Source organism: Leiobunum rupestre, chromosome 11 (assembly GCF_980474605.1).
Source record: "Leiobunum rupestre chromosome 11, qqLeiRupe1.1.hap1, whole genome shotgun sequence".
NCBI classification, from domain to species: domain Eukaryota; kingdom Metazoa; phylum Arthropoda; class Arachnida; order Opiliones; family Sclerosomatidae; genus Leiobunum; species Leiobunum rupestre.
The window spans coordinates 30147501-30174090 of NC_143394.1; the positions used below are offsets into that span (position 1 = coordinate 30147501).

The 26590-nt window shown below is 34.4% G+C and overlaps 1 protein-coding gene across 5 annotated transcripts in view; it reads left to right on the forward strand.

Moving 5' to 3' along the window:
- Nucleotides 1–26590, forward strand: part of LOC149922218 (uncharacterized) — a 168070-nt gene that overhangs the window by 134699 nt on the left and 6781 nt on the right. For all 5 annotated transcript variants that reach the window (XM_090163183.1, XM_090163181.1, XM_090163182.1 and 2 more), the window contains 2 exons: nt 12596–12779; nt 20670–20914. In XM_090163183.1, coding sequence (XP_090019309.1) covers nt 12596–12779; nt 20670–20914 — 429 coding nt within the window. The remainder of the gene's footprint in view (nt 1–12595; nt 12780–20669; nt 20915–26590) is intronic.

A 26590-nucleotide genomic window follows, 5' to 3' on the forward strand; every position in this document is an offset into this window, starting at 1 on the left:
ATAATTTGGAAAACAAAAGTCCTATAAAATCGTATAATTTGGAAAAAAAAGTCCTATAAAATCGTATAATTTGGAAAAAAAATAGTCCTATAAAATCGAATAATTTGGAAAAAAAATAGTCCTATAAAATCGAATAATTTGGAAAACAAAAGTCCTATAAAATCGTATAATTTGGGAAAAAGTAGTCCTATAAAATCCTATATTTTTTTTTAAATATTATCCTATTATTCCTATAAAAAATTGAAGATTTGAGTAGGGGCCCTGCAGTAAGTACCTTTTTACAATGAAATGAAACAATCTTAAAAACCGATTATATTTTCGCGGCAATAACAGTACATTCTGGGGTCAGTTGGCGCAATTACCGGCCTTTTCAAATAGTTGGGCTGAAGGTTAAATCTTGTAAAGCTGTTAATTAACGATCCTACAATTTAATAGCTTGACCGGAAGTAAATGGTTCATACAATACCAAATAGTTTGACCGGAAATGAAGCGAACCTCACTGTCCCAAATATTTGGACAAAAACGCGCAACCTTAGACCAAGAAGCACAGGGACGTCTCGCTCATAGCATACCCAACGCTTTATTTTTCGGCGGGGCTTTGTTGCGGCTGCGGTAGGGAGAGGGGGGTTAGGTGATACAGATAGTCAATAGGCGACATCCATGAGAGATAAAAATAACGTTTTTTAAAGAACTTGAAAAAATAATCAGCTAAGAGTTACATATTTTTAAATTATTTTATATTTTTTTAATATTTTAGGGACACAAATATTGGAGACACGCTGTTGCAGGCCACATGCTGACAGATTGTAGGGCTGTGCACGTGACTCAAATAGCCAATAAAAATTGACTCACCTTCGCTACTAGCGACACAGCGCGAGATAAATAGGAAATAGGCAGCCGCAACGAAGCTTCGGGCGCGAAATATCTACCGCGCGACGTCCCTGTGTTTCTTGGTCTAAGGCGCAACTAACCCTGAAAGACTAGACGTTCCCGTTTGGAATATCGGATGCTTAACCTCGCTAACAACGCTCACAGTTTCGATAGGAACCGTTTGGGTTCTCAGTTGACCTTAAGTTATATCGTGAAGAAAAAAATATCAGATAAATTAGCATAATGCAATCTAACTAGTCATTATTCCAGCTTATCACCTAAATCAATTTGGGTATCGTTTCCCGGTTCGCCAGCCTCTCGCCCGCGCTTAATTATAAGCCACCATTCTCACGCTGCCGGTGAATATTTTTACTCGCTTAATTTCAATATTAATTTAAGCAAACGTTTGCGAAACTCATTCATCCCTTATGCTAAATCCGTCGGGATCGGCTCTAAAGGGTGCCGCTTAACCCTTGACCCGATAGCTGTACCCTGTTACACCTTTATAGGCGAACCCCTTAATTCACGCTCTCGTTTTTTATAGGTATCGGAAGTGGTAACCCCCTCTAGCGCCTCTAAAGGCAAATAATCACTTATTCTCAAAAGCCGCGCAAAGATTGATTCTTAATTTATGGAATTACATTAAAACCGGGGTTAAACATCCGATACGTTTGATTCGATTTTGATGTCCCGTTTTGGGGTACCCCAATTTCTGGAATTTTGCTTTAGACACGGAGAAATAGGCTTATTAAGCCAAGGAAGGGTCAGGGAATTTTAAGGATTTGTAAAACGTCAGGGAAAAGTTAGGAAATTTAAATAGGAAAAGTTAGGAAATTTAAATAGGAAAAGTTAGGAAATTTAAATAGGAAAAGTTAGGAAATTTAAATAGGAAAAGTTAGGAAATTTAAATAAAATTGATGAAAATGCATATAGGGTTTTATTTCTTGGACTAAAATATAAGTTGCAATTCATTATCTTTTGATAAAAGTATAATATCGTAGTTAAGTTTTGTAAAACGTCTGGGAATTTAAACTAAACGTGGAAATATTTATCTTTAGTTAAAACATAAACCTCAAGAAACCACCTTTATATAAAAACCCTACGGCGCTCACACCATTTTTAATTTTTTTTTTATGGCTCGCAATAGTACGACAACTGTTCACACGAGGGCTAACAGGGTTGCCACGTGCCAGGGAAAAGTCAGGGAATTTAAAAATGGGCTTAAAAAGTCAGGAAATTTAAGAATTTGCAGGGTGACCAGACTTCCTATATTTCCTATATGTTCCTATATTTTTAATGCCTTCCTATAAATTCCTTTATTTTCATCTATTTTCCTATATTTTCCTATAATTTCACGATCTTTTGAAAATGATAATTTTTTAAGTACGTGTCATAGAGCATGTAGTGAAAAAACTGCCACTTTCGAACGAAGTGATAAAATAATGCAAGAAAGCAGTGTACAAAAAATTATCAATATTCTAGGTGATTCGAGTCAAAGTATACCGAAATGCAGTAATTACCTTATTATTTTCCAATTTAGTTTTCTATATTTTCCTATAATTCGCTTATTTCTATTCCTATATTTTCCTATAATTCGCCTCTAAAATTCCTATTTTTCCTATAAAATTTTCCAAGCCTTTCCCTGGTCACCCTAAATTTGTAAAAAGTCAGGGAATTTAAAAATGGGCCTAAAAAGTCGGGGAATTTTAAGAATTTGTTAAAAGTCAGGGAATTTTAAGAATTTGTTAAAAGTCAGGGAATTTTAAGAATTTGTTAAAAGTCAGGGAATTTTAGGAATTTGTAAAAAGTCAGGGAATTTTAAGAATTTGTTAAAAGTCAGGGAATTTTAAGAATTTGTTAAAAGTCAGGGAATTTTAAGAATTTGTTAAAAGTCAGGGAATTTTAGGAATTTGTTAAAAGTCAGGGAAGTGAGTTTTATCTTGACACTTTTTTAAGGTAATTTTACTCTAGGTCTATGGCAAATTCGGTTATTATTATTTAGATTCTTGTAAGGTTCTTAAATAACTTGTTCTGAAAAATAAGTTGATAAAATTTATTAACTTCTGATAAATGTAAAAGTTAAAAACTGTCTAATTTTGGCCTTAAATGTGAGAGAAAATAACTTAAAATGGTCAGGGAATAGTCAGGGAATTTGAATCTGAGAATTAATTAATTAATCCAATGGGATTATACACTAATACGCAAAAACATTTTTCGTTGCCATGGCAAAACGGTTGCCCAATGAATAAATTCCCTTAAGGATTTTTCATGATACACGAAGGTCTACCAATCCCCCGAGTTTGAACAAAATCGGTGGGTTACACTTCGGGATGTCTCCTTGTAAGTAAAGGTCTAGCATAGTGCCCCGTGTTAACAGCATTGTCCTTGCGAGAAGAAAATTAACGTACGACGATAGGGCAGTAGCGACATCTTTTTCAAAATTTCTACATCTAAGATATTCACTTACAAATCTGAAATTTGAAAAAAAAAAAATACCTTCAGAAACAAAACTCATATATCTAATAGCATAAGTAACATAATAACAATAAGTATGACAATTAACGAGATTTACAACCAAACTGATTTTCATAGTTATTGCGTAATCAAGATGTTTTCTCAGCACAGAGCCCTCTAGTGTCTAAAATACGCGAGACTTTTGCTAAGTCGAAATAGCTGGTTTCCGATAGATAGGCGGTATATTAGGCTAAAATGATAAAAATTAAAAAAGGTTTTCACGAGCTAATGTTTTTTTATCACGCGGGCTTCAAAACAAAGCCAAAGCCCCTCGCGACTCCAGAACGTGCTTTCCGATATTAGGCTTAAATTTTTATCAAAAAGTAGTCATCCAAAACGGTAAGTCGCGAGTCCAAGTCACAGCTTGAAGAGAGTATCAGTGCCGAAAAAAGGTTCGGTTAGAAAATTAGCATTAAAGCAATAGGAAGTGTCATACTTATTGTTATTATGTTACTTATGCTAATAACTATGGTTACGTTCCGATTAATTATTTTGTCCAGATAAGTGTTAATTTTAACTTTAATTAATTAATTATTTTGTCCAGATAAGTGCTAATTTTAACTTTAATTAATTAATTATTTTTTCCAGGTAAGTGTTAATTTTTACTTTAATTAATTAATTATTTTGTCCAGATAAGTGTAATTTTAACCTTGAAAGCGATAAAATGTTGAATGAGACTTGGCTACGATGCTAAGCTCTTGCGGTGGAGATTTATCCCGGGTGGTTTTAAGTTTAAAAACGATCGCGCACGTCTGCTGCGCATTCAGCATGCAACACGCAAAATTAATTTGGGGAAATGCCTAGTTGATAACATTACCACTAGGAGGTGCAGATTTGGAATACCTACCTCTTAGTAACGGGTATGTGATCGTCAAAAATTTGGATCTATTTGATCCGGGATTCGCGTCTTTTTGTTTGCTCGAAGACCTATTGGTACGAGTTTATTAGTAAGTTTTTTAATTTCTTCAAATCTGTTTAGGCTTTAGCTATATTATCCCTTTTAATTATGGACTAATCTACTTTTTCGCGTATTTTATCATCCTTCGCACAGTTCATAGGTGGTTTCTTCTAACTTAACTAAAAATTTGGGGACCTTATGATAAGCTTTTTTGTAAAACCATATGTAACATAATCCCTCATAAGTATGCCATAAAAGTATTTTCGTTAATGAAACCTTGTTCACGGGATATGACGTAAATTACGTCACTTGCAATTCCTTGACGAAATACGCGTCATCAACTTTACTGATTGAAAACGGAAGTTAGTGAGAATTCCTCGCGCGTTTCTGGCTTTGCCCATGTCAAGTTTAGCTCGTGTCTCGCGATCACGAGATTTTGTTTCCTTGGTAACCTTTTCAATAGTGCAAGGATTATAAGCATTTTTGCATTTTTGGGTCCGCTTAATGTATGTCCCGCTTGAAACAAGGTCTCATTGAATTTTTTCAATGGAAATGTTATACAGAAGCATACTTATGAGTAATTATGTTACATATGGTAAAACGTATTGTAGACTTTTCCGCCGACTATTTATAATATTCGTCCAAGCATATTTTCCGTAAAATAAAAACGTGTACGAAGGGTGTAATCAAAAACAACCCCGACCGTTGGGGTCCACGACATCAACGAGCCCAAAAGGAATCCTGCAGGGGGATTAACCCCCGTTTCTTGATGACAGGCCAACGGGGCCAAAATGAACGTTTCTCACTCTGAATTCCCACGCTTGCTTCCCGACCCGCAGATAGATAGAATTGGACGCCAAATATCGGACGATTTCTTCGGCCAACCTCCCATGGATAGATAATATTCTCTTATCAATAACATTGAGAAACAAAATTGAGAGCCCCCCACCCCAACCCCGAGAAGGGGTATTGGCAGTGAGAAGGAAAAAATGCTCATCAACTTTTTTTAGTCTAGACACGTGGGGTGGGGGGTATGGAATTTTCCCCCCAAAAAGGGGGTCCCAACCCCGAGAAGCCACGGTGGTGTTCCGAATGGAAGAACTGATCAAAGATTGGGTCCGAACTCGGGCCGGTCCCGTAGCATTTTGGACAGATATAAAACGGCGTGGCGTCAGGTTAACCGTCTACCATTACGCCCTTCAATTTCCCCGGCTCGCGAAGTAACCGTAAGCCGCTTTTAAGATGCTATTTAGATAACCTGCCAAATCATTAAAACTTATGGAAGAAAATACAGATAGGGTTTTATTTTTTTTGTGGAAATCACTTTGGGGCTAAAAATAATATTTATTTCGCTGGAAAGTTCTCGCGCGGGAGGGGGTTCGAGGGGGTTGATATTGGTGAAAAGTATTTTTGAAGGGTTTGGCGCCAGATAAACTGCCAATCTAACCCATATAAAGACAAACGTAGGGTTCGTGTACTTTTTATCGCGACTGCTAGGTAACTTGGAAAGGTTGTACGTTGTAGAAGGGGAGTCTGGTACGGAAGCCGCGCCGCTAAAGAATAATTATATCCTTCGACTGGTGGTTATTAAGGGAACCTCGAAATACATCGGGGGTTAATTAATAAAATATAATATATATATATATATATATCTGTTGGCGTGAGTGCATTTTCCGTGAGCCGACGCTGTCGGAATTCCTGGCATGATTCGTGACAGACTTACCAGGAATCGGAATCCCCGCTGCTCGCGACAAGAATATAGTTGCAGAATGTCTATGCAAAACAGGCCGACGACGATAAATTTGAATCGAGGGAAACTCGGCTCGCATTTAAATATTAATCACTCGCCCTTTTTCTGTGCACAACTCATGGACGGAATGCACACCTCTACATATTTGGAATTTTGTTCGTCTTTCTATTTTTGTCAGTTTTAATTGTTCAATTTGATCAGGGGATAGTCATTTTATGTAATCAGGTGTATAAATTGTAAAATAATAATATCTGGAATTATCTTAAGAAACTCATTTGATTTCTCTTAATAAGATGCCATTTTCTTAAAAGGGTTCATGACATGAATTATCTTAAGAAAATGACCTGAATTATCTTAAGAAACTCATTTGATTTCTCTTAATAAGATGCCATTTTCTTAAAAGGATTCATGACATGAATTCTCTTAAGAAAACGGCCTGAATCCTTTTGGGAAAACGGCCTGAATCCTTTTGGGAAAACTGCCTGAATCCTTTTAAGAAAACTGCCTGAATCCTTTTAAGAAAACTGCCTGAATCCTTTTAAGAAAACTGCCTGAATCCTTTTAAGAAAACTGCCTGAATCCTTTTAAGAAAACTGCCTGAATCTTTTTGGGAAAACGGCCTGAATCCTTTTGGGAAAACTGCCTGAATCCTTTTGGGAAAACTGCCTGAATCCTTTTGGGAAAACTGCCTGAATCCTTTTGGGAAAACGGCCTGAATCCTTTTGGGAAAACGGCCTGAATCCTTTTGGGAAAACGGCCTGAATCCTTTTGGGAAAACGGCCTGAATCCTTTTGGGAAAACGGCCTGAATCCTTTTGGGAAAACGGCCTGAATCCTTTTGGGAAAACGGCCTGAATCCTTTTGGGAAAACGGCCTGAATCCTTTTGGGAAAACGGCCTGAATCCTTTTGGGAAAAAGGCCTGAATCCTTTTAAGAAAACTGCCTGAATCCTTTTAAGAAAACTGCCTGAATCCTTTTAAGAAAACTGCCTGAATCCTTTTAAGAAAACTGCCTGAATCCTTTTAAGATAATTAATGATATCTAGTGTTGTAAGTCGGAAAATTTCATTCCATGATTAGTCTAATATTGTTTGAAAATTTAAATAAAGCGGCATTTTCGCCTCATTTTTTCGAATATAAAAGTAAAACTAAACCTCTAGACTAGTTTAAACTGATTAACAATGTAATACTATTAAAAGTCGCTTCTTGACTTAAGCCTAAGGTGGTGCCTTGGGTATTAGCCTAGCTGATTATTATTATTATTATTATTGTTTTGTAGTATGTTTACGGTTATTAGACATTTTATACCGATAAAAAATTAAAAAGATTAAAAACCCTTAAGAAGTAATTTAGGTTTCAATTTTTAATTTTTCCATTTTGCTGAAATTTTCCGCATTTTATTTTTCCGGAAAATTAACAACACTAATGATATCACATTTCTTACGATTCTCTTTAAATTTAAATATCTTGAGAAATAATTGGAAATCACAGATTTGTTTTGAAAATTAGTAATCCGGTGTACAAAATCTGAACTAAATTTCTTTGTTAAATTTTAAGCTCCGTAAAAGGTTTACCCCCATTTCGCCCAAAATAGTTCTCCCAATTCCAGTTTCTCCCAATTCCCGTTTCTCCCAATTCCCGTTTCTCCCAATTCCCGTTTCTCCCAATTACCATTTCTCCCAATTACCATTTCTCCCAATTACCATTTCTCCCAATTACCATTTCTCCCAATTCCCATTTCTCCCAATTCCCATTTCTCCCAATTCCCATTTCTCCCAATTCCCATTTCTCCCAATTCCCATTTCTCCCAATTCCCATTTCTCCCAATTCCCATTTCTCCCAATTCCCATTTCTCCCAATTCCCATTTCTCCCAATTCCCATTTGGCCCAATTCCCATTTGGCCCAATTCCCATTTGGCCCAATCCCATTTGTCCCAAAATAGTTATCCCAAATCCCATTTGTCCCAAAATAGTTATCCCAAATCCCATTTGTCCCAAAATAGTTATCCCAAATCCCATTTGTCCCAAAATAGTTATCCCAAATCCCATTTGTCCCAAAATAGTTATCCCAAATCCCATTTGTCCCAAAATTACACTTGGTATATATTACATGAAATAAGTCCCAGTAATTCTTTATATTACTACAATTAGGATATGCCTACTAACCTAATCTAAACTAACCTAACCTAACCTAACCGCGCAATTACCATATATTTGGAAAATAATGTTTGGGAGAAAGGGGAATCCATATTTTTGGGAATATTGATCGTTGGGAGAAATGGGAATCAATTTTTTTGGGAAACTTGATCGTTGGGAAAAATGGGAATACATATTTTTGGGTTAAAGGGACTCCGGTTCGGAGAAATGGAATTGGGACAAATGGGACACCATGTTTTTGGGAGAACTGATAACTTTGGGAGAAGGTAAAATTGGGTTAAATGGGAACATACAACTAAAAAAGAAAGCGCATAGTTTTTATATTTTATCTCTTAACAGTAATCTTTATGATAATCAATATTAATTGTTTCGAGCAAAGTATAGAAAACCAAGGCAATCTAGCAAATAAAAAAGCACCTTCTGAACTATCAACATGAAATGTCTCTACCCGGAATTAATCCAGTTGTCGTTATAAATCATACTTTGTATTAGCCGAGTGCTTGCCTATCCGAGTTTTCCTACTTCATAGGGGGGATATTTAATACCAAGCGCGTGTTGCGGATAACTTGTTTGAGCAATCAAAAATCGTCTTTCATGGAAAGGATATAATTTATGATTATTTTTTACGAGTCGCTTTATAATTTTTATTGGGTTGTTCCGGCTTTTAATTCAAACTTAACTTTTCCCTCTACTGGTCGTTTCAGGGTCGCGTTTTCGCGATTAAAATCTTATACGCGCTTTCTTAGAACTGATAGAGGTATGTGTAAAATTGAAGGTTTAAATTAATCAGGTTTTACTTTTCTTTTAAGTGTATCTTTTATCTTTTATCGATTTTCAAAACAGTTGTCGCTTTTCGGTTACTGGTAGCTTTAGTGGAAGGTTTACCGGGATATTATATTATATGTACTTATTATTATTTATAATAATAATAATAATAATATGTATAGCTCAAGTGACTGTGAACCATTTGGTAAAAATATTTTGAAAGAGATTTTGTCAAGATGATACTAAATAAAAAGCAGGTTGTAAGAAAGTAAGAAAATTATAAATATATGACTAATTGAACAGGGTTCATACATACCTGGAAACCCTTAAAAACCTGGAAATATCAAGGAATTAGATGGTCGTCAGAAAAGTCAAGGAAATTCCAATTTTTGTTTGTAAAAACCAGGGAAATTTGAGGGTTCAGAAAATTTGCCCTAATGAATACAAATTTACATCAATAGGTTTTTCTTATTAAATATTTGACTTCATTTCTTCTTTATTAATATTGGGTTACCAATAGCGGTTTGGTAGAAGTATGAAAAATAACGTTTTTAATTTAAGTAGCCATTCAATTTCCAAAACAAATTGGACAAATAGTCGATAGAGTTGCCAAAATATGTTCTTCGACCCTTCGGTTTCTGTATGCCCCCAGGTTAAAATAACTTCAATAATATAAATTTGTTCGGATTACGTTAATTGCATTTCAATTATAATAATCAGATAGGCTAATATCCAAGGCCACCTTGGGATTAAGTCAGCTAGTGCCTTTTAATGCCTTTAAATCAGGTGGTCGTTTTGATATTGAATTTTAAAATGGGATTAAAAAGTCAGGGAATTTTAAAATGGGATTAAAAAGTCAGGGAATTTTAAAATGGGTCTAAAAAGTCAGGGTATTTTTAAATGGGTCTAAAAAGTCAGGGTATTTTTAAATGGGCCTTAAAAGGCAGGGAATTTTAAAATAGTCAGGGAATTTGAGTTTTAATACTTGGTGGCAACCCTAATAGTCGGGGAATTTGAGTCTTAATATTTGGTGGCAACCCTAATGGCCAGGGAAATTGAATCTTAATATTTGGTGGCAACCCTGTCATTTGAGGCTCGCTATCACCCCAGGCAACGCCGCTATTACAAGACTCGATTTAATTAAAAATGCGCGTAACCTTTTTAACTTCTATGGAACCTTTTCAATATTTAATAGATACGTATTTAAGGAGAAATTCCCCATTGATATAAATAATGAAAAAAACGGCCCAAGTACTCAGACATCTTAATCGGTTCTGGTGATAGAAGCGGGTAAAGTCCCGTCTCGCAATTATCTCGGCTCAACATATGATGAATATCAAAACCTAATCATCATATCAAACGAAATGTCGGGGCCCCCCTCGGCGATCGCCCTCCGAAAGAAACGCGACAAATTATACCCTACAATAGCCTCTGAGAATCCTTCATCCGGAAGTGTCGTCATCAATTCACTTAGACCCTGGCGTTCCCTTTTAATTCTTATTTTTGGAATCGACCCTGATCGCTGACTCACTCGTTTTATGTATATTTTGACAGTATTAAAAATAAACGTTAGGCTCGCATCCCCGATAAAAGTTCATCCAACGCTATACTATAGTTTCGGAGAATAACGCCGCAGTTTGATGATAAACGCCGCCTAAAAAAGGCGTAAACTGTACCACCTCGGGAACTTCTTTCTCCGTTAGCTATTAAGTCGTGACTGTAGCTCATTCTTTTATCAAAATAGGATCTGTAAAGGTGGTTTTTTCCTCCCGCGCAACTTCCCTCTCCGTGTCTCTCTCAATGCCTGTTTTATTATTATTCTTCTAGGAAATCATCTTTACATTTAAGATGATGCGATCCGGGGGATTTTATCACGGCCGTCTTTAATATTCAATTAAGCTTTTACGCCCTCGAGAATATTCTTCGTCTTTTGTATTATATTTTCATATTAAACGTTGTTCCGTATTACCAGAGATCCGGTTGCCATCTTTCTTAGAAGTTGTTTTCTGATTTTATTGGGGTTTTTTGTGTAGATTTTGCTATTGTTTAGTTGACACTTACAACGAGACTACCCGAGCTGATTTTCACTGATTTTGTTTAAATTCGGGCGCTAAGTAGACCTTTATGTTACTTGAAATTTCCCAAAAGGAAAGGATTCGATGGGCTGTAGTTTTGCCATGACAACCAAAAATGTTTTTGATTACTTAAATCTACTTTTCCCTTTGGAAATTAACATGGAGAAATCGCATATTTTAATGGTCCCCTCTCTGGAAAATTTATAAATACTAACAAAAAAATTATATTAAAAAAATTATGCATTGGGTAATTTCAGGTTAATTTGTATTGAATTTGAATTTGAATTTTTTATTTTTATATTAAAAAAATGTTTTACAGAGATTAGAGGGCTAAGTCAGCTTGCGACTTGTAAGCCCTCCTTTAGGGGTTTAGTTATAATGAATATTTAAAATAAAACAGCAAGAGTAAAAAAAGGAAAAAATAAAAAATAAACCATATCTATATTATATAAAACAAAGTTAATTTAAATTTACAGGTTCCAAGAATTAGCCCTATCATTAAGCTAAATACCGTCAGCAACACTTGTATGATTAAATATCAGTACTTAAAAGCATTTGGGTAAATGCTTGTACATTTGGAGGAAAATAAGCAAATTGGGTAAATACTAGTAAATTTGGGTTATATTATTTAAAATTTTACCAATATACTTCCAAATTTATCCAATTTAACTCCATAACAAAAATTTCGTCAATTTTACTTGAATTTACCTTATTTACACATTTTACTAATATTCACCGAAATGTACATGCGATTTATCCGTGTTAATTTACATAGGGTAAAGAAGATTTTAAGTAATCGAAAACATTTTTGGTAGCCTTGGCAAAACTAGAGCCCGTCTTCCTTGCTGATGTTTGTTCTTGTTATTTTTTTTTATGTAAGTTATGGAACTAATTTTTCGTCCTACCAGATTGCGCGTGGTCATTAAATTAAATTTAAATATGAAAATGATTACAGACTTTTTCGCGACAAAATCTGACCGACATTTTCAATCGCCTAACAGCGATTGTAGCAATGATGGTTATTTTGGGAAATTCATCTTATGTTTTGTAAAAATAATCTCTGGCGATTTAGATAATACGAAATTAATGAAGAAAATGATATTTAAAAGAAAAAACTACTTTAGTTACACAGTAAAATATATTATATATTATATTTTACTGTGTAACTAAAGTAGTTTTTTTATTTTTTTTTAAATACCATATTACTTATTAAGAAAATATACACCCTATTAACAAACAACTACGTTTGCCATGTTGTTGGTCATGGCTTGTCCAAATTTTTTCTTGAAACAAAGTCTTAAGCATGTTTCACACTCGACGGAAAATTAGCAGCGTAAAGTTGAACGTTAGCGGTATATCGAATGGGAATCAATTTTCAGCTCGGCGTTTATTATCGTCTTTCCGGCATATTTTCCGTCGAGTGTGAAACCACCTTAAAAGTATAATTTTTTAAGTCGTAGGTGTTTTACTACAGAATTTAAAATTTTAGCATTTTTTCGGGACTAATATTTGATAAAACTTGAATGCACCGCAGTTTAGCTAATCCGTGTTTTTTACAAATATTTTAGGTACGCCCGTGAACCGAATTCCAATCATGGCTAAGCAAGTGCTGGACTTGTACGAACTGTACAGGTTAGTGGTGTCCAGGGGTGGACTGGTAGAGGTCATCAACAAGAAGATCTGGAGGGAAATCACCAAGGGACTCAACTTGCCTTCCAGCATCACTAGCGCCGCCTTCACTCTGAGGACGCAGTAAGTTGCGACGTCCTTGTATCGTTTCTTTTGTTTGTGTCCGTCCGTGGGAAGATAATGACCCCGGGCGCAAATTGTTTCCTTTATTTCAATATGATTTACGTCGACCTTATAAAATTCCATTGAGATTTTTAATGCGTAGCGTGCCGACTAATAATATGGTCGACAATACCGCGATATTTCGTGTTGGAAATTTCATTGTTAAGAGGCCCGCGTGGACAACTTAATTACTAATTTAGCGGTGATTGTATACTTTAATAAATGTCTCGACTATAAATAGTATTTGTTTGGTAAGATTCGCTATCCTGTCATCGGGTATCGTAAATTAATGACATTACGAAAAGGACACGATATATTTTTATGTACTCGACGATATTCTGATTCTCCAAGTTAAAACAGGGTTCGTACATGACCTGGAAAAGTCAGGGAATGTTTCTAAAAGGTCAGGGAATTTTAGGTTTCCAAAAGGTCGGGGAATTTTCAAAATAATTCCAAAATGTCAGGCAAAAGTCGAGGAATTTGAAAATGGTCCCAAAAAGTAAGGGAATTTTAAAATAACCCAAAAAATTCAGGCAAATTAATTTTTGAAAGAACATATTTTTCAAGATTTTTACCCCAAACCAACCATTCATTTATTCAATAAAAATGGTTAGGGAAAATTTGCCAATTTGGTCATGGAAAAACTGGAAATGTCAGGGAATTTAACTCCGGAAATTTTGTACGAACCATGTACAAGTATACTTCATTTCTAAGCAAAATTCGTCAGCAAAAACATTTAATCATAAGTAACATAATTAACCATTAGTTTTTTAGGTAGATTAATAAATCGGGTTTTCACATGGGCGTATTTACCTGGACCTGGAAAAGCCTTATTGATTTGTAGTGGTTTTAGTTTTACATGGTTTTTGGTGCAGTAGCATTTACGAACGTGTAGACTATTGAATAATGGATTTGCTTACCCTTATGCTTATTTTCCAGTGTTTGAAAATCGCGTACTTAATATTTTTGTTACTTATACTTCACGAGGTTTGAAAATTATCCGCGAACTGTTTAGCGTATTTTAGGCCCCATTTTCGTATGTATTGGGAGTTTCGATGGTGCCATACAGATTTGGCAATTGCCGTCATTGAAAACAGTGAAATAACGATCAATCTCATTGTTAGGTTGATATTCTAAAATATTGTTTTGTTTTGAAAATACCCAGCTAAAAAATCCGTATTTCGAAAATACTAAGTTTACAATTCTATTTTTTGGTGATCGAATCGGATATCAAATATTATTATCTAGCCATGTCAAATACCAAATAGAGTATAGAAAACGTGAATAGTTGGATCGAATCGGATATCAAATATTATTATCTAGCCATGTCAAATACCAAATAGAGTATAGAAAACGTGAATAGTTGGATCGAATCGGATATCAAATATTATTATCTAGCCATGTCAAATACCAAATACCAAATAGAGTATAGAAAACGTGAATAGTTGGGTCGAATCTTTTTAATCGAAAAACAGGGAAAGTTAACTGATCAAATGCCAAAAGCATTTCGAATACCAAATAATTTGACGTATTTGGCTCAATGATTTAGCCAAAAAGACCACACTCACCATACGCTACTATCCATCGCGTTTATGACGTTGAAACTCAACAATAAAGATAAACCTCACGGTTATTGGACTACTCTTGCAAATTATTCGACATATCCAATTATTTTATGAGGCACTTTTCGAATATTCAACTACATGGTCCGGCAAACGATTATTTCCAAAAAATTTCCAGGTCAATTCTCGGGTCAACTCGTTGCAACGAATCGAATATTCGGTTTGATATTCGATCGAATTATTTGGTGTAATCAAATATCTGTCACACGAAGAAAAAAACAAATCAAGTTGTACTTTGAAGGGCTTGCCACCCCCTCCTGAGCATTGTAACCCGACCACCTGAAGTAATGGCATTAAAAGTCGAAGGATGACTTAGGCCTAAGGTTGCGTCTTGGGTATTAGCCTAGCCTAGCTGATACTGCCTACAATCAAAGAACCGCCTGTCTTGATTCAAATTAGAAAACAATATTTTCTGGACAATTTAGCTTAAGGAGTTCGTTTATTAAAAGGGTTTAGTATTTTATATTTTAGGAATGGCACGTCGAACCCGGATCTGTTGTAGAAGAGCACCCCCATTTGATACCTCTGCTTTGATTGTTATATTTGACTCTATATATAATAATATAATAATAATAATAATGAAAAGCATGACGTGACTGAGCCCTGGCGTACTAACAAGCTGTCCTATTGTGTTAATGAACAGGTAGCTAACGAGCAACCGTAATTAAGGCCCCCCTTCATACCCCAAAGACGCCGCCTGTTACCGCTTCCAACCGCCAGAGCGCGCTCTTTCATATTTCATCTTTTTTATTTTCGGAGAGGGGCGAACTAAATATAACTCGGGGCCTGTTGCGGTAAATTGGTAGCGCACTCGAAGGCGGGACGTAGCTCCGAATCTAGAGCCTATCTTAACCTTCATCTTAACTGTCCGCTAACGTGACGTTTTATCTCTAGAAGCCCAACGCGACGCCTATATTTTCTTTATTGTTTCAGATACGGGCATAATCAATCTTTTAATTGTTTTCCCTTTAATCGGGTATTCCGGGCTATATTGCCTCAAGGTGTATCAACGCAATTATTATCACCGGGTGCGCAAATACGCTCACTGACAGATATTTTCTTGGAATTCTTAAGTCGTGATAGATCTTATCCCAAAACGTACCATGTTGAAAAAATCTGGTACACTTTACATACAAACAATTTTGAAATCCCAAAGTCAGCGCGAAAACCAAAATATCAAATTAATTTAAAAATCATCAGTAAAATTATACATTTAAATTTCCAAATACGTTTCGCATTTTTAGAATCAATTTCGGATCTCACTTCAAATTCAAAAAACGAGATTATAAAATTAGGGTTGTAGATTTTTTGATTTTTATCTGATTTTTATTAAAAAATATTTTATTTCAATCTGATTTTTATTAAAAAATATTTGATTTCAATCTGATTTTTATAAAAAAATATTTTATTTCAATCTTGATTTTTATAAAAAATATTTTATTTCAATCTTGATTTTTATAAAAAATATTTTATTTCAATCTTGATTTTTATAAAAAATATTTTATTTCAATCTTGATTTTTATTCAAAAAACGAGATAATAAAATTAGGGTTGTAGATTTTTTGATTTTTAAAAAAATATTTGATTTCTGATTCCAATCTGATTTTTATAAAAATATTTGATTTCAATCTAATTTTTATAAAAAATATTTAATTTTAATCTGATTTTTATTAATTTGAATACTTTTTTAATTGATTTTAGAAACATTTTGTCTCTTTTTATAGAATTTATTAACAATTTGAGGGAACGAAACTGCAAAACCAATTTTAAATTAATCTGAATTCTATTTAATTACTATTAATAAATAATTTGGTTCTGAACTGGCAATCCTACAGAACCTGAAATATAGTTCGCTATTGAAATAAATAATTTTTCAAAGCACTTAGCTTGATCCACGATAAGCCGAAACATTTTCCGAAACTAACTAACTACGAGTAAAACGTTTTTTCCCCCAAAATGGTCGATTTTCCCATTTTAAACGCCAACTCATTCTCGTCTTAATTTCGTGTGTACGATCACGTAATTGTATTTTTTGTTATCGCTCGTTTTTTGTCGAATTGTTTTATTATAACGTTTGGATGCGCGTTGCATTGAAAACGGAATCTCGATTGTCGAATATTGTGTGAGGGTAAATGTTTTCGATTAATAAAAATCAGTCCATTTAGCGATTTTTAGATCACGACGAGGAATTAATAAGTTGATGGAATAATTACTCTTTAATGAATCCTACGTCGTTGTTATTTTTTCGAGACGGTTTTTTTAAATTGGGTAGATAAAAGTAATTTAACGCTGTTATGCAAAATATATTAGTTTGTTTAAATAAGTCGAAGGTTGCTAAAAAGCGTTTACGAGAGCAACAAGTTTGTTAAAAAGCGTTTACGAGACAATATCCATTGAGAACAACAAGTTCATTTGGAAAGATTCACCCTGACCTAATTTTTGAAAAGCTAAAATTTAAAACTTAGTAATCTACCCCAATTCGAAAGGTAGCTAGTTCAGAATGTCCATGATAATAAAATAATAATCAGCTAGGCTAATAGCCAAAGCACCACCTTAGGCCCAAGTCATCCAGCGACTTTTAAAGCCATTAATTCATGTGACCGGGTTATAATGCGTAGGAGGGTGGTGGCAAGCCCTTCATACCACGCGAGCCAACAGCTCCCTACACTCACTATTACCGTTAACCTCGACAAGTTTTTATGGAAGGGGAAACCGAGATTCGAATCGGTACTGCCAAAAATATAAAATTTAATTAATAATTAATAATTAATAATGATACGTACTAAACGGTTTATAATTCCCAATAAAATGTATTTTAAGTTCCGTTTAAAAAACTGTTAATTTTTCTGAAGAAGGAGAAACATTTATTTTTAAACTTTGAATTTTTAAATTATAATGTGAATTTAAACCATTTAAATTACTTTTCATTATTTATTAATTTTCGCATTTAATTTTAAGATTCTGGTAAATTTTAGTTCGCAGTACAATAGGCTGGGTTACCACAGTACCTGGTAAACCTGGAATTCCTGGAAAAAGTAAGGGAATTTGAATATGGGTATAAAAGTCAGGGAATTTAATTTCAGTTGCAAATAGGAAACTTTTACTAAAGTCTAAAATATAGGTTAAAAAACATCTGGGCACAAAATAAGTCAGGGAAAATCTCCAGAGATGGTCCGGGAAAACCTGAAAAAATCAGGGAATTTGATTGTGAAAAAACTAGTGTTGTTAATTTTAATAAAATGCGGAAAAGATTTTTTTCCGCAAATCGGAAAAATAAAAAATTGAAACATTACTTAATTTTTAAAGGTTTTTAATGTTTTTAACTTTTTATCGATATAAAATGTCTAATATCAGTAAACATACTACAAAACATTAGTAGTTACATTGTTTATCAGTTTAAACTAGTCTAGAGGTTTAGTTTTACTTTTAGATTCGAAAAAATGAGGCGAAAATGCCCCTTTATTTAAATTTGCAAACAATATATTAGACTAATCATGGGATGAACTTTTTTATTTCTTTTCGGGAAAAATACGGAAAATTTTCCGGAAAAAACGCCTCGGTCATTTTCTGGAAAATTTTCCGACTTACAATACTAGAAAAAACTGTGGCAACCCTGATAGGTTTTACTTTTAAATCATTTTCATTAATTTACTGTTTAAAACGAGTCCAATTTTCTCGTCTTATTTCAGTAATGTTTTTTTTTCATCTAAAATGTGACTTGCGATATTTTGGCACTATTCGTTAGCAGTAGCGCTTTCACCGTGTCCCGTTGTACTGGGCGTAAAACGTGTTATGTATGTGTGTGTGTTATGGGGAACGAGAGTTCAATTTTCACGGATTCACTGGACTGTAACGGAGCCGAGAACCACGTCGTTGAGTGTTTGTCTCCCGTTCTTCTTTAATTCATCCTAGCCCTCCCCCAGGTTAGGGGGGGGGGGCGGTTGCTGTAATTCGCGAATGTCACGCTTATCCTTTCCTTCTTGTCTGTCTTATAATGGTCGGCTGGCCCAAACACGCCATTTCCACAACGTTAATTCAATTAAACCATTTCAACGGAGGACGAGGCAGCCCGAAAAAATTTACTCGTGTCTTACCTCTGATGGCTAAATAGAAATCTTTGTTTTTTACCATCGTATTATTCAATAAAACTAAGAACGTATATAGGTAATTGAGAACGTACGATGCAATGCAAATTACAAAAAGAGTAACGCCATCTGTCGGATATTCCTTTGAATATTTCTATTGACACAATATTTGAGAATATACTATTTTTCTAGTTATGATGATTTTAAAAATTAATTAGTTTAATTTAGCTAAAATTAAAAGTCACTATCTAAATTAATAATAAAATGATAGTCTTACAACCAATATTAAATGGCGTTATATAATGGGTTGTTGGAGAACCCGGAAACTAACGGTACGTTCTTAGTACCCTAACTAAGTTCTTGATGGAACGTTGCATGTTTTAATTGATTTAGAAATTGAGAATATACTATTTTGCTGGTTCAGATTATTTGAAAAATTAAAACATTTAATTTAGATAAATTCAAAGTCATCAGCTAAATTAATAATAAGTCACCAGCTAAAGTAATAATTAAATTTCACTTATTAATTAAAGATGTTTTTAAAAAAGAAATAGCTTATAACCAACATTAAAAGGTGTTATATAATTGTGAAAATGGATTGTTTGAGAACCCGGAAAGTAACAGGCTACGTTCTTAGTACCCTAACTAAGTTCTTGATGGAACGTTGCGTGTTTTAATTGATTTAGAAATGGGGGACTGGAGGAGTAGAAAAATTGTTGTATCACGATAATGTGTGATTGGGGTTCTAATTTACAGCTTGAACTCTTTCCCCGAATTAATTTGTTATTTTACCATAAGTTCAATTTGTTGGGTTTTCCCGTCCATAAGGACTATTCTCGTGACGGCGTCCTTCGTACGGTGGAAGGCTGAAGTTCCCCCACTGTGCAGGGTTCGTATACAACCTGGAAAAGTAATGGAATTTCAAAATGTTTCCAAAAGGTCAGGGAATTTCAAAATGTTTCCAAAAGGTCAGGGAATTTCAAAATGTTTCCAAAAGGTCAGGGAATTTCAAAATGTTTCCAAAAGGTCAGGGAATTTCAAAATGTTTCCAAAAGGTCAGGGAATTTCAAAATGTTTCCAAAAGGTCAGGAAATTTCAAAATGTTTCCAAAAGGTCAGGAAATTTTAAAATGTTTCCAAAAGGTCAGGAAATTTTAAAATGGTCCAAAAAAGACAGGGAATTTGAAAATGACCCAAAAAAAATCTGGCAAATAAATTTTTGAAGATTTTATCTAAAAAAATCATTTATTCTACAAAATTTTTAAGGGAAAATTTGGCAATTTGGTCAGGGAAAAACTGGAAATTCCATGGAATTTAATTCTGGAAATTTTGTACGAACCCTGCTGTCACCTGTTGGTAGGAACTCTTGTAAATTGCTTCTATGAATCCCTTGGAATTAAGAATAATTTTTATTACATTTTGATGTTTAATAGATCATGGAGGAGAGTCTGACTTGTGCAGGGTTGCCATAGTACCTGGAATTCCTGGAAAAGTCAGGGAATTTGAATATGGTTATAAAAATCAGGGAATTTAAAATTAGTCTAAAAATCAGGGAATTTAAAATTAGTCTAAAAATCAGGGAATTTAAAATTAGTCTAAAAATCAGGGAAGTTAAAATTAGTCTAAAAATCAGGGAAGTTAAAATTAGTCTAAAAATCAGGGAAGTTAAAATTAGTCTAAAAATCAGGGAAGTTAAAATTAGTCTAAAAATCAGGGAAGTTAAAATTAGTCTAAAAATCAGGGAAAAGTTACGGAATTATAAAAATTAGTCTGAAAATCAGGGAAAAGTTACGGAATTATAAAAATTAGTCTGAAAATCAGGGAAAAGTTACGGAATTATAAAAATTAGTCTGAAAATCAGGAATTTTTAAAAATTAGTTTAAAAACAGGGAAAAGTCAGGGAATTTAAGTTCGATTGCAAATAGGAAACTTTTTCTAAAATATAGGTTAAAAAATATAAAATCTTGGCGCAAAATAAGTCAGGGAAAACCTGGAAAAGTTAGGGAATTTGATTGTGAAAATGTGGCAACCCTGTTGTGACGTCATCACTCCATTGTCTCTTACAAAATCCCACTTCTTACCTTTCCCGCGTAAAAACATTTCGAATGAAGGCTAGTGATTGATCAGAGTATTTTGTAATTACCAGATACATGAAGTACCTGTACCCGTACGAGTGCGAGCGGGAAAGGCTCAGTACTCCGGACGAGCTGCAATCGGCCATCGACGGCAATCGAAGGGAAGGTCGCAGGTCGAGCTACGGCCACTACCCGGACATGGTCAACGTCTCCCGGACGTCTTCATCCTCTCATCAAAGTCCCCTCAACTCTTCGCCGCTCAGTCTGGTGTCGCGACCTCTGAATGGGCACGCGCCCTCGCAAGGCATCTCATCGGGTAAATACACACTTCTCGAAATCTTCCAAACTAATTCGTCTTTAACCGGGGCTCTATCATAACTTTTCTTCTTTGGCAAAACCATTAATTTGGAGCGCGAATCTCTATAATAATAACGCGAGTCTGATTTCGGAGATACGACTATATTTTGATCTTTGCAAATGAGCGATAGAGCGCGATCAAAGGGGTCTCGGGAACCGGTTTGGGTTTAATCACGGACCCTGCTTGATGACTATTTTATTTATGATTCTCGCCCGATTTCTTTTAAAGGGTCCGCTTATTTTGATTCTAAGGTTTCTAAATATCAAAGGCTAATTCAGTAATTCGAAACGCCGAATAAATTTATTTAAACGCGCCGCGGTCACGATGTTTCGTTTCCAAAGAGAAACAATTTTCGGTAATATTTGAACTTCTCTTTTTGCGGGGAGGGAAAAACTGCTATTTGAAATTAAAATATCGACTTCGAGTTTGAAGTGGCCTTCTAAAAAGTGCTCATTTTTTTTATCTATTACATTCGCAAAGATTAAAATTGGTAAAATATATAGATTCCGTACTATGGTCAGAAAATCGTTAAATCAAGGTTTCCAATTTGTAAATGTCACTGAAAAGTCGAGGAATTTGAAAATGGTCCCAAAAAGTAAGGGAATTTCAAAATGACCCCAAAAAAAACAGGCAAATAAATTTTTAAAAGAAAACATTTTTCAAGATTTTTACCTCAAAACATTAATTTATCCTATAAAAATGGTCAGGGAATATTTGGCGATTTGGTCAAGGAAAACCTGGAAATGTCAGGGAATTTAATTCTGTAAATTTTGTAAGAACCCTGTTGAGGCTGTTGTATGAAGTGCAGTGGACTCTCTGGACACTTGATTTTCTACAAGCTCTACAATATTGTTGCGATTTTTTCAAAGTAAAATGGGATTGACGAATTTATAACCATATTCGCCATTATTCATGAATATTTAGGTAAATTTTTCACTAGTCAAATTGACTAATTTAGCCCCCAGATTTCTATTAAGTTTAGTAATCAGAGCGTTTATTTTATTAGTTAATCCTGGTCGAAATCGTCACAAAAAACTAATTAGGCGGCTTAATAAGATAAAGCAACACACTCAGAATTGGGGTTGAAGGTTGAGCAGAAAGGGGGGGAGGGGGTCTAGATTTGAAATGAGGCGCGTATCGAATCGTAATTTTTTAAAAGTCGGTAAATCCGTCGGTAATTGATAGTTAGAGATGGCGGCTAGCGCCTCAATGAGAAGGGCTCCCAAGTTCACGAAATTCGCGGCTGACCCCCGCTATCGAACGCCATCGGAACCGAAATGGATAAAATGTAGAATTATAATACTCGACCAACGCTCGTTGGCCGCCTATATCAAAATCGTGCCGCTATTATATAAAATGGAAAGCACCCTGCGCCCTTACCCCTCTCTTTTCACGCTTACGCCACGATTCGCACCCCCTGCTGACCCCCCCGACACCGCGGCGAGGGGTCGTGATACGAATTCCGCGGGCAAAGATATTGAAATGCGTTTTGATAGGAATTTTAATTGATACCCCCCTGAATTTTGGGTGTGCGATAGTCATGACTTATCAATCAGCGGGTGTGAAACGAATTGTTATTTCGTTTTCACCTGTATTTTCTTATCTGATTAATTTTTTACTTTATTAAGTTAAAAATGTATAAAATAAAATTTACGAAATTAAAACCGTTTTTTTTTCATACTGACCAAATGAATAATAGTAGAAGTTAATTAACCGTAAATTCGTAATTCTGAAATTTTAGTAATTATTCGTAATCCGGAATTTTTAGTAATTATTCGTTATCCTGAATTTAGTAATTATTCGTAATCCTGAATTTTTAGTAATTATTCGTAATACGGAATTTTTTTTAATTAATCGTAATCCTGAATTTTTTTAATTATTCGTAATCCTGAATTTTTTTAATTATTCGTAACCCTGAATTTTTTTTAATTACTCGTAATCCGGAAATTTTAATTAGTGGTAATCCGGAAATTTTAATAATTAGTGGTAATCCGGAAATTTTAATATTTAGTGGTAATCCGGAAATTTTAATATTTAGTGGTAATCCGGAAATTTTAATATTTAGTGGTAATCCGGAAATTTTAATATTTAGTGGTAATCCGGAAATTTTAATATTTAGTGGTAATCCGGAAATTTTAATATTTAGTGGTAATCCGGAAATTTTAATATTTAGTGGTAATCCGGAAATTTTAATATTTAGTGGTAATCCGGAAATTTTAATATTTAGTGGTAATCCGGAAATTTTAATATTTAGTGGTAATCCGGAAATTTTAATATTTAGTGGTAATCCGGAAATTTTAATATTTAGTGGTAATCCGGAAATTTTAATATTTAGTGGTAATCCGGAAATTTTAATAATTAGTGGTAATCCGGAAATTTTAATATTTAGTGGTAATCCGGAAATTTTAATATTTAGTGGTAATCCGGAAATTTTAATATTTAGTGGTAATCCGGAAATTTTAATATTTAGTGGTAATCCGGAAATTTTAATATTTAGTGGTAATCCGGAAATTTTAATATTTAGTGGTAATCCGGAAATTTTAGTAATTAGTGGTAATCTGGAAATTTTAGTAATTAGTGGTAATCTGGAAATTTGAGTAATTAGTGGTAATCCGGAATTTTTTTTAAACTTTATTTATTTTGGGAATCTTATTTTTATACTTAACACGCAAATTACAATAGCGACCATTCCCAAATAATTGGCAAGTGCCCAGGAAAAAACGCTTTCCAGGAGAAACAACGCACACTTTGATCCGTTTCTAGTTAAGTTCCCCGAGATAATTTTTGATTATTCATTTTAATACCAATTTAATCCCAGCGGTTGTATCGGAGTTAAATTAAAAGCACTCAGGGCTAGAAATATTTCTAACTGACCCACGATCACACACAAATGTATTATTGGCGGGCTTCGCGCGTGTCGATGCACGTAATCGTGACTTATAGAAACGTGATTATAGAGAGCTCCATTATCAAGTCCGGGGTCACATCAACCCGGTACTGTCCCGTATTAAAATCCTCCCAAAATGTGCCGAGCCCCCCGATCAAATCGCCCCCCGCTCGCCGTCACGATCTGATGTCATTGCCGAAGAAGCCCGGGTCAAGCCACTCTAATATTGTTAGGAAAGAAATCAGTTTCAAGAAAACCGTTCTGAGCAATCCGAGAATAACGATTCTCTCCCGTAATTGAAGATTTGGGAAATAAGCTATTTTATATTTTACATTTTAAGTGGGGGCCTTCTATAATAGTATTTTAAGTCACTGAAAAATAATGTTGGCGGATTTATTACTAAAAGTCATTTGCATTTGTAATAATGCCCCTTTAGAATTAAACACGAAATTAATTTTTCACTTTTCAAGAGAAAATTTCGCTAAGGTGAAATACTGAAATTTATTACTTTTTTGGGAAGTTATGAAAACGTATTTTGGTTCAGTTTATTGGCAGTTTCGTCTGCGCGCGAAAACACGGTTACCAGAAGTATATTAATATTTATTACGATATAAGTATCTACCTTCCACGTAGAATGAAACTTGTACCTCCGCAACACAGCTTAAAATTAACTGCGTTTTACGATATAAAATTTAAAAATTATACTTTGTAGGGATATTTAATTATTTATAAAACATTTTTTTTTAAATTATCAATACTATTACACAACGCCTACTTCCAGGGGCTAGTAGGCCACAGTTTGAAGCTCTTTGGCGCTCTTTTAACTCATCGTAAGAAAATGGGGAAAAAAACAGGCATACTTCTCAACTCACCCCTACAACTCCTTAAAATTATTGCATCCACCCTGTATTAAAAACACTGATTTTATAATTTAAAATTAAGTAAATTTTTACGAATAAATAAAAAACGAACAAAATAATATTTAAATAAGGAAAGCATTCTTGGCCAGAACGAAGCAATTTATTAGTCTTAAAAATATTAAATTTACCATAACCATATTTATCTACTTATCAGTCTCAATTTCTAAAGCAGTTGACAGGTTGTCATTTTCAAACAAAAAAGGGTCGAGTTCCACGGTTGTATAAAATCTATAATAAATATCACAAATTGCGCATACTCTCCCCTATATTACAAATCACCAGGAATCCATACCTCTACTTGGAATGCTTGTCGCGGCAGATTTTCGTCTCGATGTGGCTGACGGTTTTTTTGACGTCACTATGTGAACTTAACAAACAACAACGTGAGAAGGGAGCGCGCGCAAAGGGGATATTTTATCTCGTAGGCGGGGCCAAAGCCGTCAGAGTGATCTTACCATACACGATACGGCGGGATAAGCATTCTAAGTAGAGGTATGGATTCTTTAATAATAATAATAATAATTTATTTATTTACAATCACATGGCCTTATAGTACAGAGATTGTGCGGGCTAAGTCAACATTTGACTTTTAGCCCATGCCATTAGAAGTTAATCCTGTCTTATATCTTTAACAATAAATTATTATTAAAACGATTCCTGCTATTAGTTAATTAAATTAAATTGTATTTAACCCAATCGAAATTGAAGTGTGTTCCTCCGCGAGAATCCAAAAATACCGTTTCACGCGTTGTAGTCATCATGCAGATATTTCTTAAAAATTAAAGATTTAGCGTATATTTATTTTCCGCGTTGACGATCAATCTTGTAAGACTGCTTTGGCGCCGGCTATTTCGGTCCCGTTTATTTTTGATGGATTGAGGCATTTCTTTTTAAATATCCCTCAATTTTGCCTACACTTTACACGCTCAAACTTTATAATATTAGGTTTATATCGAAAACTTATCGTGTTAAAAGTCTCAACTGAGGAAAAAATATAGCTTTTATATTACCCCTTAGTATAAAAATTATTTATCGGGACGTTCATCTTGTGCCCCTGGCCGGCAATTAGGGAGAAGATATTTAATACACCGCCGCCTGGCGGGCATAAAATTTAAGAAATATTAGTTTTAAATGAGGTGGAGAGGTCTCGGCGCGTGCTTTTACCTCGAAGGGAAAAATGGGGTTTTGATCGGCCTCTGAAAACACCTTCTACCTTCGTATAATTTATCTTTATTTTTATATTTTAAACATATCTGGCTCGACCCCGCTATTAAATATATTGAAAATATGCGGAACCTAGCTTCATTAATAAACATTTCACTTTTTCCCCTTTTTATAAGAAACGTTATTTATTGATATAGGGTTAAATAGAGGTCTCCGATTAAATAGCGACATTTTAAGTTATGGATCTTTTTCTAAAAGTATATTTTTTCCGTATTTTTGAACGAATTCGTTTAGGAATTAAATTATACACAAAATTCTGTAATTTACGTTATTTAATAGAAGGAAAAAAAACAGCGTTATGTTCAACTCTAGAAAACGTGAACGTATAAGCCATTAGAAGCTTGATTTTAATTCATATTAGATGGCGCTAATTTATTGCGAGGAGGGAATAAATATTTACTATTTTATTTCAATACAACTACTAACAATATTTTAAGCTTCATGTCAAAACTATAAATAAAAGTTTAACACGTGCGTAATTATTTAATTTTTTTGGTATTTTTCGTGGTTTTTTTTTAATTCAAAATTTTGACTGTTGGCGCCATCTGGTAAAGCTACGGGTATTTATGAGTCGACCTCTGATGACGTTACGCCTTTAAAAGA